The 14,049-nt window shown below is 42.8% G+C and overlaps 1 protein-coding gene across 6 annotated transcripts in view; it reads right to left on the reverse strand.

Moving 5' to 3' along the window:
- Positions 1-9,231: 9,231 nt before the first annotated feature.
- ST6GAL1 (ST6 beta-galactoside alpha-2,6-sialyltransferase 1) overlaps positions 9,232-14,049 on the reverse strand; it is a 123,719-nt gene continuing 118,901 nt past the window's right edge. For all 6 annotated transcript variants that reach the window (XM_039488227.1, XM_039488221.1, XM_039488222.1 and 3 more), the window contains one exon: positions 9,232-11,335. In XM_039488227.1, the coding sequence (XP_039344161.1) occupies positions 11,094-11,335 (242 nt within the window). In that variant the 3' untranslated portion in view covers positions 9,232-11,093. The remainder of the gene's footprint in view (positions 11,336-14,049) is intronic.

Here is a 14,049-nt window from a genome sequence, read left to right on the forward strand (position 1 = left end):
ATACTTCATGCAGTTCTGGTCATCCCATCTCAAAAAAAGATATATTTGATTTGGGAAAGGTACAGAGAAGGACAACAAAAATTATGAGAGGTATGGCACAGCTTCCATGCAAGAAGAGATTAAAAAGACTGGAACTGTTCAGTTTTGAAAAGAGGTGACTAAGGGCATATGATAGAGGTCTATAAAACCATGAATGGTGTGGAAAAAGTGAATAGTGGAGTGTTATTTACCCTTTCATATAATACAAGAACTAGGAGTCACTTTTTTAAATGAATAGGCAGCAGGTTTAAAACAAAATGAAGTATTTCTTCACACAATGCACAGTCAATCTGTAGAACTCCTTGCCAGGGGCTGTTATGAAGGCCAAAAGTATAACTGGGTTCAAAAAAGAATTAGATAAATTCAAGGAGGATAGATCCATCAACGGCTATTAGCCAAGATGGACAGGGATGCAACCCCATACCCCAGTTGTCCCTAAATCCCCAATTGCCAGAACTGGGAGTGGACAACAGTGGATGGATCACTTGATATTGCCCTGTTCTATTCAGAACCTCTGAACAGCTGGCACTGGTCACTGTCAGAGACAGGATATTGAGCAAGATGGACCACTGGTCTGACCCAGTCTGGTTTTTACATTCTTATGTCTTTTAAAGTCTCTGAAAAATTATTAATTCTCTGTCAGAAGAACCCTCCCTTCTAATCAGTGGCATGCTGTCTGGAGAGGGTCAAGAGCACAAGTGTCAATCTCAGGGAAGACTGTTAAAGAACAGGGCACAAACCCCAAATTGGTTGTACATTCTATAATTAGATTTCACCAACAAAGTAACAAGTGTGAAATCCTCAAGCTCTATAACAGTGTTAACATGGAGCCACAGACAACCCCCCTTGGGTACTCTGATTTGTCTTGCCACCCAGGCAAGCTTGACTTTCAGATAGATGGATGCTTTACACCAAAGATCACAAAAATATTCAGGTTACTCCCAGTCCCAAAGGACCAGTCACTTACCGCAGGTCAATTGTATTTCAGATCTCAACCAAAGACACTGCCTGTAGCCATTCCTGTAGTAAACTAAGTTAAGATTTATTAACTAGAAAAAAGAAATGAGAGTTATTTACAAGGTTAAAGCAGGTAATTTACACAGGCAAATGAATTGCAGTCTTAGGTTCCAAAAGATGATAGAAACTTTTATAATAAGGAAACTTTATATGTACTTTAGGGCTAACCCAAGCTAAACAGCTGGGGGTCTTTTGCGTAGTGTTTCTTGCCCCTTTAGATCAGTGGTCTCCAAAGTGGGGTGCATGCACCCCAGGGGGTGTGCAAGAGGATCCTTAGGGGTGCGCGGCAGGAGGAGTGCTTTTTTCTTTTGCTTCGGCAGTTTGGGTGGGAGTCTGAGTGGCTTTTTTTTTTTTAATTTGGCAAAAATGGTAGAGCCGGTACGGCAGGGGGTGCGTGCTCAAAAAGTTTTTACTGATAGGGGTGCGCAATCAAAAAAGTTTGGAAACCTCTGCTTTAGAGTCCAAGCAGCAAAAAGAGCCAAGTTTCTCCTTGTCAGAGATTTTTATCCCTGTCTCCCCAGAGTCCAAGCTGATGGGATGAGTAATGCAATTAATAAAGTCTTTGTTCTTTGATTTATTATGGCTTATTTGGTTTCAAAGACCTTCATGTTGGGCAGGACTGAACCTCTTCTGTAGGAAGCCAGCCTTTGCATTAGAGAAGGCTTCTCTCCTGTATGAGGAGTTACACATTTATGGATGTTTACAATGCAAACATTTGCTATTACCTTATAACACGAGGTACAGATAAGCAAGACTAATACCTGCAGCATCCTACAAGCTATTCATAAGGCCTACACACCAAACAGATCCTTACAACTCTAATATTTATCTTAACACCCAATACACAGATGAGCCAGACTGGTTTCCAGCTATGCATTAGTCAGGGTTCAGTGAGGCCTGGGGCCTTAGCATGAGCTGGCACCTGGTCTGCCAGCATCACAATCAGATTTAACAACATCTATAATAACCCCCACAGGGTCAGACAGCAGGAAATAAATTATTTGCTTGATACTATTTATCTGAACTACACAGAACTTTTTTAACTGAGCAAGAGCCTGGTTTTCTGCATCCTACCTTATTGCTAATGTATGACACTATCATAAAGGGGCAGAAGATCAAAAAGATGGTAAATCTTAAACACTTGAACTTGAAATGCTGTATTGATCAAGTTACCACAGGAACAATAACATTGTATAATACATTTCTGTACCTTCATGTCCTCTACCTTCTCAATCCTGCACCTGGAAATAGGTTAGCTGCTTTACTCTATTGTCCAGTCTCAACATCATCTCTTCTTCCTGCCACCACTTATGCATGGACCAGCTTTCCACTCTGTGCACCAAACACCTTGACTTCAAAATCCACTTCGTCTGGGACATCTTCCTATATTTATTCCCTTGCAAATCTAGTCCCCAGACCCTTGAACTCTTGGCTCATCTAATGTATCTGTAAGCTCCTCAGAACAGGGATCTTGTTTTGTCTTCATGCTTTTTGTAAGGCATTGGGCATCTCTACGATGTAACAAAAATAGCTCTTTATACGGTATACAGAGCAATGCTTGATGCTGGCTGTTCCCAGGGAGATGAGTAGCATCCATTTTTTCCAGATAATGATATTTAAAATGGGCCAGATTCTTAACTAGAATTTTCTGCATCAGTAGAGCTACACCAGCTTACACCAGCTGAAGCTATGGGCCCTATGTCTTTACACATTCTGCTCTTAAAGAATAATTTTCTTACTTTCAACCCTTGTTGATTTTCAGACCACTAGCTTTCTGGGCCAAGGTCTGTCTTGATATTTTTGTAGTAGCACGTTGCTACTGTTTAAGCCGGAGGTTGGCAACCTTTCAGAAGCGGTGTGCCGAGTCTTCATTTATTCACTCTGATTAAAGGTTTCGTGTGCCAGTAATACATTTTAAAGTTTTAAGAAGGTGTCTTTCTGTAAGTCTATAATATATAAGTATACTATTGTTGTATGTAAAGTAAATATGATTTTTAAAATGTTTAAGAAGCTTCATTTAAAATTAAATTAAAATGCAGAGCCCCCCGGACCGGTGGCCAGGACCTGGGCAGTGTGAGTGCCACTGAAAATCAGCTCACGTGCCGCCTTCGGCACGCGTGCCATAGGTTGCCTACTGCTGGTTTAAGCAATATAAGCCAAGGGCAGAATTTGGCTTGTACTAGGAGATACTAAACATCTACCAAGTTACTTGCAGTATAATGCACAGTAATTCTGAGATGTTGAGTTTTTTCTTTTTCAAGTTGAGTGCTGTAGCCACGGTGGAGCACCAGATCCTCAATTGGTCTAAGACAGCATAGCACACCACTGAAAACTTCACTTCAATGAAAACATGCAGATTTATACTTGGTGAGGTTCTGGCCTAGAGTTCTAAAAGCCTCTTGGGAGGGCATCTTAAAATGACACAAAGATGAACACTTCTGTAGTGCTTGATGATTAGTTGCAAAATTGTATCACTAATTTCCAAACAGGTGGGTTTCTATACAGTGAAGATATAGTAAATCAAGACTTACTGTGCCTGACTCTCCAAATCAGAATAATTTTAGCATTTTACAGCCTCCGCACAGGTATAAATGACTCCATTGGGGCCTAATTATTTTGCTCTGCACCTTGGTTAGTCACTCATACCAGTGTAAAGTAGCTGAAAAGGCTTCCAAATCAGATGATTGTGTTATACCCACTTCACACAGGTGTAAATGACTTTACAAGGTGCAGAGCAGGGGAGAATCAGGCCCAAAGCAAATGGCAGGGGAAATGACCCCTACTGGCTAGTGAGTTTGTTTTTGTACTACAAATAACTGAGGGTATGGCTACACTTGCGAGTTGCAGCGCTGGTGGAGGCTTTCCAGCGCTGCAATTAGTAAGTGGCCACACCTGCAGGGCACTTCCAGCGCTGCAACTCCCTGGCTGCAGCGCTGGCCGTACACCTCACTCAGCATGGGGAATAAGGATTGCAGCGCTGGTGCTGCAGCGCTGGTCATCAAGTGTGGCCACACACCAGCGCTATTATTGGCTTCCAGGGTATAAGGGTGTATCCCAGAATGCTTTTAACTAAATTACTCCCTTTGTTTTGTTATGCAGCCTCTCTTTGTTTTGTTGTGAACCTCCAGAGCTCCGTGGCTACCGGAACTGCTCTCCTGGAGCTGCTTATCAGCTCCTGTTTGCTGTGATCAATCTGTGAACAATCAAATGAGATCCTCCTCCCTGCGTGATTCACAGGGGTTGAGTGTTTGCATTTTGCTTGACCAGCAGCGAGAAAATGAGCCATTCACAGGGGTTGAGTGTTTGCTTTGCTTGAGAGAAACGGGGGGGAGGGGGCAGAGGCGAGAAAGAGAGTATGTTGGATGCAGGCTGTTTGCAGTTAACAGTAAGGGGGTGGGAAAATTTTCTGATTTTGCACAGTGTCAGTTCCAAAAATCCACTCTCTCTTTCCCCCCCACTCGTCCCTGTCACATTGCCCCACACCCCCTTCTTTTGAAAAGCACGTTGCTGCCACTTGAATGCTGGGATAGCTGCCCATAATTCATCACTCCCAACAGCGCTGCAAATGCTGCAAAAGTGGCCACACTGCAGCGCTGGTAGCTGTGAGTGTGGCCACACACCAGCACTGGCCCTGCCCAGCTGGACGACCAGCGCTGCAACTACCAGCACTGCAGATTTGTAAGTGTAGCCATACCCTGAGTAAACATGTAGGGCTTCCCTTTATTTGCTACTCAAATAGCTTGCTCTGTCTCTCTGCAGTGAGCGGCATCACAAGCCTCTTTAAATCAACATTGTTTGTAATCTGAAACAAACATACTCCCACTTTTAGGGCAAGGCCAGTGAAATAACCGTGTTGGTATATCTGTGTTGGGATGTCATTTATCAGTCATATGGCACGACTTCAAACTTGAGGTCACGCATTGCTGATTTCAAGTGGGAATGAATGTGTCAGGTTTCCAAGTTCTGGAAGAATGAAACCATGTTGTGACAGAGAATACAAGTACATAATAGTTAGCCTAAAACATCAAATTCTCTGTAAATTGACACAGGTCCTTTGACCTGGGCCACAGCTGGTGATCAAAAGTCCTATCCTAACCACAGCTCAGAAACAAACCAATATGGCTTTCAGCTGAATGGAAAAAGCTTTCAGAGCGGATTATTATAATAATCTATATACTGAAAGTTCACGCACCTCATCAGCTGCAGTTCACTGAGTTCACAGACTGCAATTCTCACTAAGGACAGTGAGGTTTTGTTTAGACCCATACACACTGTCTGTAAACTCAAATCAGTTAACTTTGTTAACCACCGACCAATTCCTTGCTGAACTTTCAGAGAGAACATTGTAATTAGTGGATGGTGATCGGTCCTGAAAATTAATGGTCCACAGTAAGGAAATTCAATGTTTCTCTGCTCAGTAGCATGCTAATGCTGCTTTTTTCTCCCAATACCAGTTATTTCTAAATTACTTATGGTTCATGAAGGAAACACAACTGTAGTTTCTTTACCACATTATCTACCCTATCTAGGCAACTGTAGCACTCACTACATCTTTGCTGACCTTTGTAGTCAGTACTGTTTTAGTTTAAGGATTCAATGCATCTAAACAAACATTTGTATGACATCCTAATGGAAAGTCATCCCACACTCAGGACATATACACATGTAGAAAAAGGGGTTTTTTTTTGTAATAGAGTTTGTATTTTTGCTTACTTACAAAATATGGGGATTATCTCTTATTTCTGTGTACTAGCATTAACGCTGGATTGGCAGCACTAGCTTGTACAGGAAATAGCGATCTCACAACTTTAATGGATGCATCAATTATTTTAACGAATTCAGTCTTATGAAGGGTTAATCTCTCTCCAATTGCAGGCTTTTTCTAGTTTTAGAATTATAGGTCATTTCAACTATTTTTTAATGCATAGAGAGATAGGCTCTCAAAATTGCTAGTAGGGACTAGTTCACATAATACAATTATATATCCATCCAGTTGCTCTCCAGGGGATTGTGTGCCCACAGAAATAATAGTATCTAATAACACTATTTGCCAGCGGGCTGAAGTGCCTGTCATGTGCAAGCATTGCTTTATTAAAGTCTGTAGTACAAGGTGGAGCATCTGATATGACAGCTAAGTGTCATTTAGGTGCTGAACAGTGCAGTGGAAGAGTTTCCCTAGGAAAGTTTTCACTTGCAAGTAATCCATGTAACGTAATATCTGCTACGTCCATGGAACAGTTGCATCTTCAGGGAGAGGCAGAGGAAATAAAGGAGCTGGTATCTGAGATGCTTTTCGGTAGAAAGGATCAGAAGTGGACTAGATAAAAGCAGATTAGATCTACTTACTAGGCAGCCCCTCCCAGGTTTCTACTTGGACAGAGGTACAGTGGTGGAGCAAGTGGAAAAAACTGCTTGGCTTCCATCTCCACTAAGCTTTTCTGGGTTTCCTCCTGAAGAATGTGAAGTCTCTTTCATAGTACTGGATGGTTCAGATAGCTATTACCTTTGACCCTGCTCTCTTCTTGTTTCGCCAAGGGATGAGTTGTTTTACATTCTGGTTTTGACTGAGACAATGATAATTGCTGAGCAACGAAGGTTTATGGATCCTGCAAAGAACCTGTCAGTAAGGCAGATTTGGCTCTTCCTGATACCAAACTTAAAAGGCACTTGTAATTTATACTAGATTTGAATGTAGGTACCTGGAGCTGATTGTGAGGGATCCTAACACTGTGCTACTCAACCACTTTGTTTAATTCATGCAAAGTCTGTATTTTCAAAATTCAGGTGCAGCTGCTTATAGGTCTGATTCTGCAAACCTTCACTCAGGTGAGGTAGCCTTATGGGTCTGGCTCCTGCTTTCACTGAATCATAGAATCATAGAATATCAGGGTTGGAAGGGACCTCAGGTCACCTAGTCCAACCTCCTGCTCAAAGCAATCCCAATCCCCAATCAATGGCAAAATGATTGACTTTGTGGGATGAAGGCAAGTTTGCAGGAACTAAGGGCAGTGTATGGATTTTCATAGACAAAGGGACTAATTCTGCTTCCGTCATGCTGAGAACTACCTTGCTTACCAAACGGTCCCCTCCCAGTCTGCATTAGGAAGGTCCCATCCAGAACCCACTTGCTACCTCACTGGAGACATTCACTAGCAGCCACTTCCCCAAGAATCAAGACAGGTCCTATTCCTGTCAGGATGTTGCTTTCTCTCTAGAGGCCCACAACACATCTAGCCTCTATCGTGTTCTCCCCCGTACTGGGGAACAGTTTGCTTCTTATATCCGGCTTCCCCTTTCCCAGCAGGCCTTGCTTTTCATCTACAATTCCCATAAGAACTGGGAATCACATTTCCCAGAATTCCTTTGATATGCTGGGCTGGCCTCCCTCCAGACCTGAGTTTACAGGGACAGCACACCCTGTTTCAAATGGTTATATATGACAAATAAGGGTCTAATTCTGCCTCCTTCATTCGTGGAGGAGTATTTTAGCACATAGCTAGTCCCACCAACTTCAATGGGGCTGCTTGCAGAGTGACATAGCCTTAAACATGAGTAACAAAGGCAGAATTGGGCTCTGAAATAGCATGAGTAGGCTAGATTGCATCTGGTCCCCACTAGATGTTCTATTGCCCCACAAGCAGCACAGAGGAACTGGCCTGTGGTTCTACTCAAACCTGGGGAGAAGGAGGTGTAAGGAGCTTTCCCCATTTGTTTGGCCTGTATAAATACGACAGAATTGCAGTCTGTGCTCAGGGAGCTGCATCCCTGCTCTCACTCAAAATCAGCAAGAAGGAAGTTGGGCTGGGGCTCTACCTTGCTCACCCAACATCCAGAGCCAGCCAGTCACATGTAAGAAAGTGAGCTGCATTTATTAATGGAGTGTAGTTTTGTGGACACTACTTGTGCACCTCTCATAGTTCCAGCAGACTTTCTAATAGACAGACAGGGATGTCAGCAAGAAAGATGGGAGTGGAATGGAGTTATCTGATCTGAAAGATTAATTCAACCAGATTCTGAAATAAGGACTTCAGTGGCCATGGAATTGGTAAACATTTGCCCATATTTATTTTTTAAAAAGCCACCATGTTACAGGTAATCCCTTCCATACAAGTTCCAGTATAAGAATGGAGTGTAAAGGCATTGTAATGATCAGTGCAGGCAGCAGCTCCACCAAGAGGTTGTGCTGTGTCTTTACCTTAGTGGTGTTGTCTTGTTTTGATATTATGTTGACATCTTGGTTGGGGTGGAGCTGGCACAAGGAGAAAACTGAGTCCTGTGTGTGCTGAAGTTTTTATGTAGTGTCCCAAAAAATCCTTGTCGCGCAAATATCGTGTAATAACCGTGATTCAAATTCCTTCTCCAGTTCACTGAAGATGCCACTTGGTGGGCTGAACTGTCACATTATTTGCAGCATCCCAATACATCTTTTGATTTCTATAAGTGAGTAATACAGTAGAGTGGTGAGAGGATATTGCTGTGTCTCTCCTGAATTATTCTTTCTCTCAAGCTTTTGCAAGCCCATAAATGGAAGGGAGGAAAAGGAGGGGAGAGAAATTAAACTACATTTAATATCCTGATGTTAGTTTAATTTAAGAATGATACAGAGACCACCTCTTTAAAAAAAAGACAAACTTTATTACAAATTGTATATCTTCTTTGGATTCGTGAGCATTATTTCAAACTATTTTAAAAGATCAGTGTTCAGAAAATTTAAAAAAAATGCTGAGTTTGGTACTTCCACTGAAAATTTAAAATACTGATACATAATTAATGAAGATAGCTTGATGGTTTCATTCTGTACAACAACGGAAATTGGTAATAAGTTACAGATTGGATCTCACTACTACCCAGACACAGCCTTCGCAGAACTGTATGGAAATTAAAAACAACATTATTTAAATGGTGGACCAGATTCTGATCTCATATACATTGGTGTAAAGCCACTGTAGCCTCTGTAGATTTACACTGGTTTGAGGAGATCAGAATCTGAGCCAATGTCTTCACAAGCTCAGTGGTTTGAGCATTGGCCTACTAAACCCAGGGCGGTGAGTTTAATCCTCGAGGGGGCCATTTAGGGATCTGGGGCAAAAATTTATCTAGGGATTGGTCCTGCTTTGAGCAGGGGGTTGGACTAGATAATTTCCTGAGGTCCCTTCCAACCCTGATATTCTATGATGTGCACAAGGTTTTATTAAAAGCAGTAGGAATTCTCATTTTACAAGTACCATGATGCGAATTTTCTCACTAGTACTTTATTCGGTTAAGCCCTGATTTCACAACTGGATCTGCACAGAGCCCTACTAAAGTCAACTGGTCTTCATATGGGATGAAAGGGTTCCTCTATAGATTCAGATCAATGGTGGCCAAGCTCTCCCGTGAATCCAGTGGGACATACAAGTTTAACAGAAGGCAGAATTCTTCACAATGGGGACAAAGTCTGTTGCTGTGCAACTGTTTTCCTACCACAGGAATGCATATTATGGACAGCAAAATTAGCATCTACTTCCTGCACCTAAAATCATTAAAACCCATATCACTCAAAACCAGATATATGACATTACTGACGGAAAGTTAAATAATATCAACTTTGTCATATATATAGGTAGGATCACGAAACAGCACATTAATTGTTGAGCATTTGTACGTCCTATCAGGTGTTCCAGCCATGGTTACACTGGCACAATGCCACAGACCTGAGTAGGGTTACACCAGTGTACACAACAGAAGAGTGTGACCCAGTGGCTTCAGCTTGGAAGCAAAGATCCTATGAATCTGAACCATGAGAAAAGGGATAGTGGATCTGGAATAGGTGAACTGAGGGAACGGAGACAAACCAAGGTGTCCCTCTGCCCAGACCAAAGAAAAACTATGATTGGGGGAAGTAAAAAAGATTACTCCTTTCATGAACTCTGGGGACAAAATCACATCAAGGCGGCAGGAAGGAGTCAAAGCTCTGCCCACCTCCCTTTTGCACTGGCTTGAAGAGCAGAGTGCAACTCCCCCTTCTCAGCTGCTATTTCAAGAGATAGCGTAATGTGCTCATTCTCTGTGCACTTGGAAAGGGTGTATGTGTGTGTGAGAGACTATCTAAATGTCAGGAATAGCTAACAGAGGTCAACTTAGATAGCTGATGAAACCTAGATCTGGTCTGTGGCTGGCTAGTAGCCCCATGGCTTATTTAGTTGCCTGTGACTATGTAGCATTATTGTCCTAAATTACTAATGGGGAGACTTCCACAGGGTCCAAATGGCAACTAGGCACCAACCCCCATTACCATTGCAAACTGCCATTTATGCCTTTCAAAAGTCTTCCCCAAAATGATTTGAAATTAAAATATCCTATGTCCCTAACAGGATGCTACATTGAACAAACAGGACTGAGTGGTCACCAGACATTTAAATTCAATTTAGCAATTCACTGAAACATCATAATTTTTACAAAGGTAAAAATTCCAAAACAAATCGACACTGAACAATTCCTCCTTGATTTGGCAGAATCGCCATCACAATTCCAGAATATAAAGACCTGTTTCTTGAGGTCGTTAGGACTATAATTCAAATAATAGATTTTAACTTGTTGAACTACAACCTTCATAGTGGGTCCATAATCGTAGGCCTGCCTGTAAAGATTCCAGAATTATGGGATTATTTTTAGCCATTCTTTTTTAAAATGGGCTATATTTTCTGCTGGCATAATTCCACTGAGTTCAGCGGAGTGACGCCAGCAATATGTTGGTTTACACTGCATAGAAAACAACTCAGGTGGCCAACTGCAGCTGAAGGTACTCAGCCCCTCAGACCCACTAATTTGACTGGAAGTTCACACAGTAGATATTGGATAATTGTGGAGGATGTGTAATGCTTTCTGCTATTGTACAGATCAGAGAAGCTGCATCACAGGAATCCTTAATGTAAGGGGTGCATTATGGAAGAACTGTCAGGGCACATCAATGTTTAGGCCTAAGAATCTCAACAATATCCTTCTAAAAGTGCCTTGAAAATCAACAGAAGTATCTATGCACAGTAGAAGTTGAGTTGCTAACAGTGCATGTTTCTGAAACCAGGCAAAGTCACTTTCCCATGGGTGTAAATTAACTCATTTTGGCCTTGGTTAATGTGCTTCACCAAGTTTTTCTCAAACAGCAGTGGGTGGTAAGCACCCATGGTGCAGGCGCGGTCGTAGTATCTCTGGTAATAGTGGCAGATGTCTGTCCGTCGTTTGGAAGGGAGGAATTCATAAACATTCACTTCATCACAGAGGGTCATCATGATCACAATGCCTGGCAGGGGGAGAGTGAGAACCAGTTAGTCAACCTGGGGGCAAACAGGTTATGAAACAAAACATCTTCTTGCTTAAATGTGAGGCAGGAGGTTTAAGAAAAATATCTCCTCCTTTCTCCCAAGATGGGAGGTGGTGGGGTTTCCCTGCAAGAAGTCGTCTTTGTAACGTTCAGACCACATGGAGAGGGAGAAAAGGCTATGACTGGAGGAGGCTATTTTCTGAAGCTCCTTGAAGTCTGCACAATTGCTGAGCCACTCGCTCATTCACATACAAATTGGTTACACCTCCAAAATCACAGATGCTGTGACTGGCATCTGCATCCTGTTAAACACAGCACAATATGCCCCATTAAAGCCTCATGAAGATACTGTGTGACAGCAATATGCCATGAGCTGTAAGATCAGCATTAAAAATGCTACTACTTCTTGTTAGTGGGTGAAAACTTGCTGAGTAGCCAAGCATGCACTATATCAGTGGTTCTCAAACTGTGGGTCAGGACCCCAAAGTGGGTCACAACCCTGTTTTATTGGAGTCACTAGGGCTGGTTTAGACTTGCTGGGGCCTGGGGCTGAAGCCAAAACCAGAGCCCAACCACTCATGGTTGAAGCTAAAGCCTGAGGGCTTCAGCTTTGGCCATCGGTGGTGGGGCTCAGGTTACAACGAGGCTGGGGCTTTGCCCCCCTCACCTGGGGAAGTCGGACTGGGGCAGGCTCAGGCTTTGGTCCTCCCTCCTATTTAACTTGGCCAAACTTGCCAGTCTCAAGTCTAGGGGAGGGTTTTGTGTTGTGTGGGAGGAGTGCAACACCTCACCTAAGGAATGCACAGCCAGTAAAAATCACAAGTCTAGAGAGGGCTTGTTTTGCAGTTCAACACAGCTGCACAGTATGCTACTGTTCAAGCACAAAGCAATTTCCCTAGATGGAACAGTGTTGCCCTCATGTGTCTTATGTGAAGTATACAAGCAATTCTAGAATGCAGTTAATAATGATGATCAGCCAGATTCCATGGTATGTTCTGTGCAAAGCAACTGTTAGAGAAGTAACAATTAATCCAGGTTTACAGGCTGCTTTACATTGCTAAAGCATTGCAAAGCACCCAGGGCATACCAGGGAATCTGGATCAATATTTATTTTCTAGCATCCCACTGAATTATGCTGAGTTTCAGATCTGAATATATTTGTGACATCTGGAAGGATGACTAGGAAATCTATTAATGCTACACAACTAATTCTTTCTAATTTTGTGACTACTTTGTCAAATTGTATTCCCCGTTTTTTTTAAAAAATATTTTGATCAGACTTTACCATAAGTAACTATTTCCAGTTACATGGGGCCTTCCAAAGGTTCCCAGAGCATACTGAACAATTTAAGCTTATATCATCACTGGGATATACAATGTAGTTGTAGCTGTGTTGGTCACAGGATATTAGAGAAACAAGGTGGGAGAGGTAAGTAGAGGTTACTTACTGCAACTGGAGGTCCTTTGAGATGTGTGGTCCCTATCTGTATTCCACACATGGGTACGCATGCACACATGTGCCTGAGTCCAGGAATTCTTCAAAGCAGTCTCCATTGACCCGCACATGCGCAGTAGCTCTCCTCATGCTCCTGACCAAGTGTATAAGAAGCAGTGTGGATCAACGCCATTCCAGTTCCTCTTCTTACTGCAATCCAACGAGATCCAAAGCAGAGAGGATGGAAGGCGGGTAGTGAAATACAGATAGGGACCACACATTTCAAAGAACCTCCAATTACAGCAAGTAATCTTCATTTCTTCTTCGAGTGCTGGTCCCTATGTGTATTTCATATCTGGGTGACTGTCTAGCAGCATTCAGACCAGAAGATGGTACTAGGAAACTGGCAGCAGAGGGTTTTGTAGTACTGCCATTCCTGCATCCACCATTGCTGCTTGAGTTAGAGAATAGTTTAATGTCAAAGTATGAACGGAACTCCAAGTTGGCACCCTATAGATGTCCTGTAGTGGAATGTCCAATAAGGATGTCGGGGAGTTAGCTTGTGTCCACGTGAAGTGAGCGGTGATATGCTCAGGATGGGGGAGCTTCGATGTTTTGTAGTGTTCTGAGATGCATCTTGAAACTCACTTAGAAATCCTCTGTAATGATATAGCTTGTCCCTGTGACCTTTCTGCTACAAGAACAAAGAATCTCAGAGATTATCTAATGGGTTTGGTTATCTGCAGGTAGAATGCCAGGATGAGCCTGACGTTAAGGGAGTGAGGTCTCTTTTCTCAGAAGAAGCGTGGGGTTTTGGGAAGAAGAGGAGGTTACTCACCCTGTGCAGTAACAGACATTCTTCGAGATGAGTGTTCCTGTGGGTGCTCCACTCCAGGTCAAGGGGCATCCCAGTGCCTTCGATCAGAGATTTCTACAGCAGTACCTCTACAGGCCATGCATGTGCTGTGCATGCCTCACAAGCTATCAGTGTTTGAATAGCATGTGCACGGCCACGGCTCCTCAGTTCCTTCTCTACAATGGAATGTGTTCCAGATTCCAAAGTAGAGGGAAGGAGGGCAGATAGTGGCGCACCCACAGGGACACTCATCTCGAAGAGCATCAGTTACTGCACTTGGTGAGTAACGTCCTCTTCTTGTTTGAGAGATGTCCCTGTGGGTGCTCCACTCCAGGTGACTGAAAAGCAGTATCCCTTAGGATGGTTGGGTCTTCAGATCAGGTAAGAGGGCTGTTGACACAA

Source organism: Mauremys reevesii, linkage group 9 (assembly GCF_016161935.1).
Source record: "Mauremys reevesii isolate NIE-2019 linkage group 9, ASM1616193v1, whole genome shotgun sequence".
Lineage (NCBI taxonomy): Eukaryota > Metazoa > Chordata > Testudines > Geoemydidae > Mauremys > Mauremys reevesii.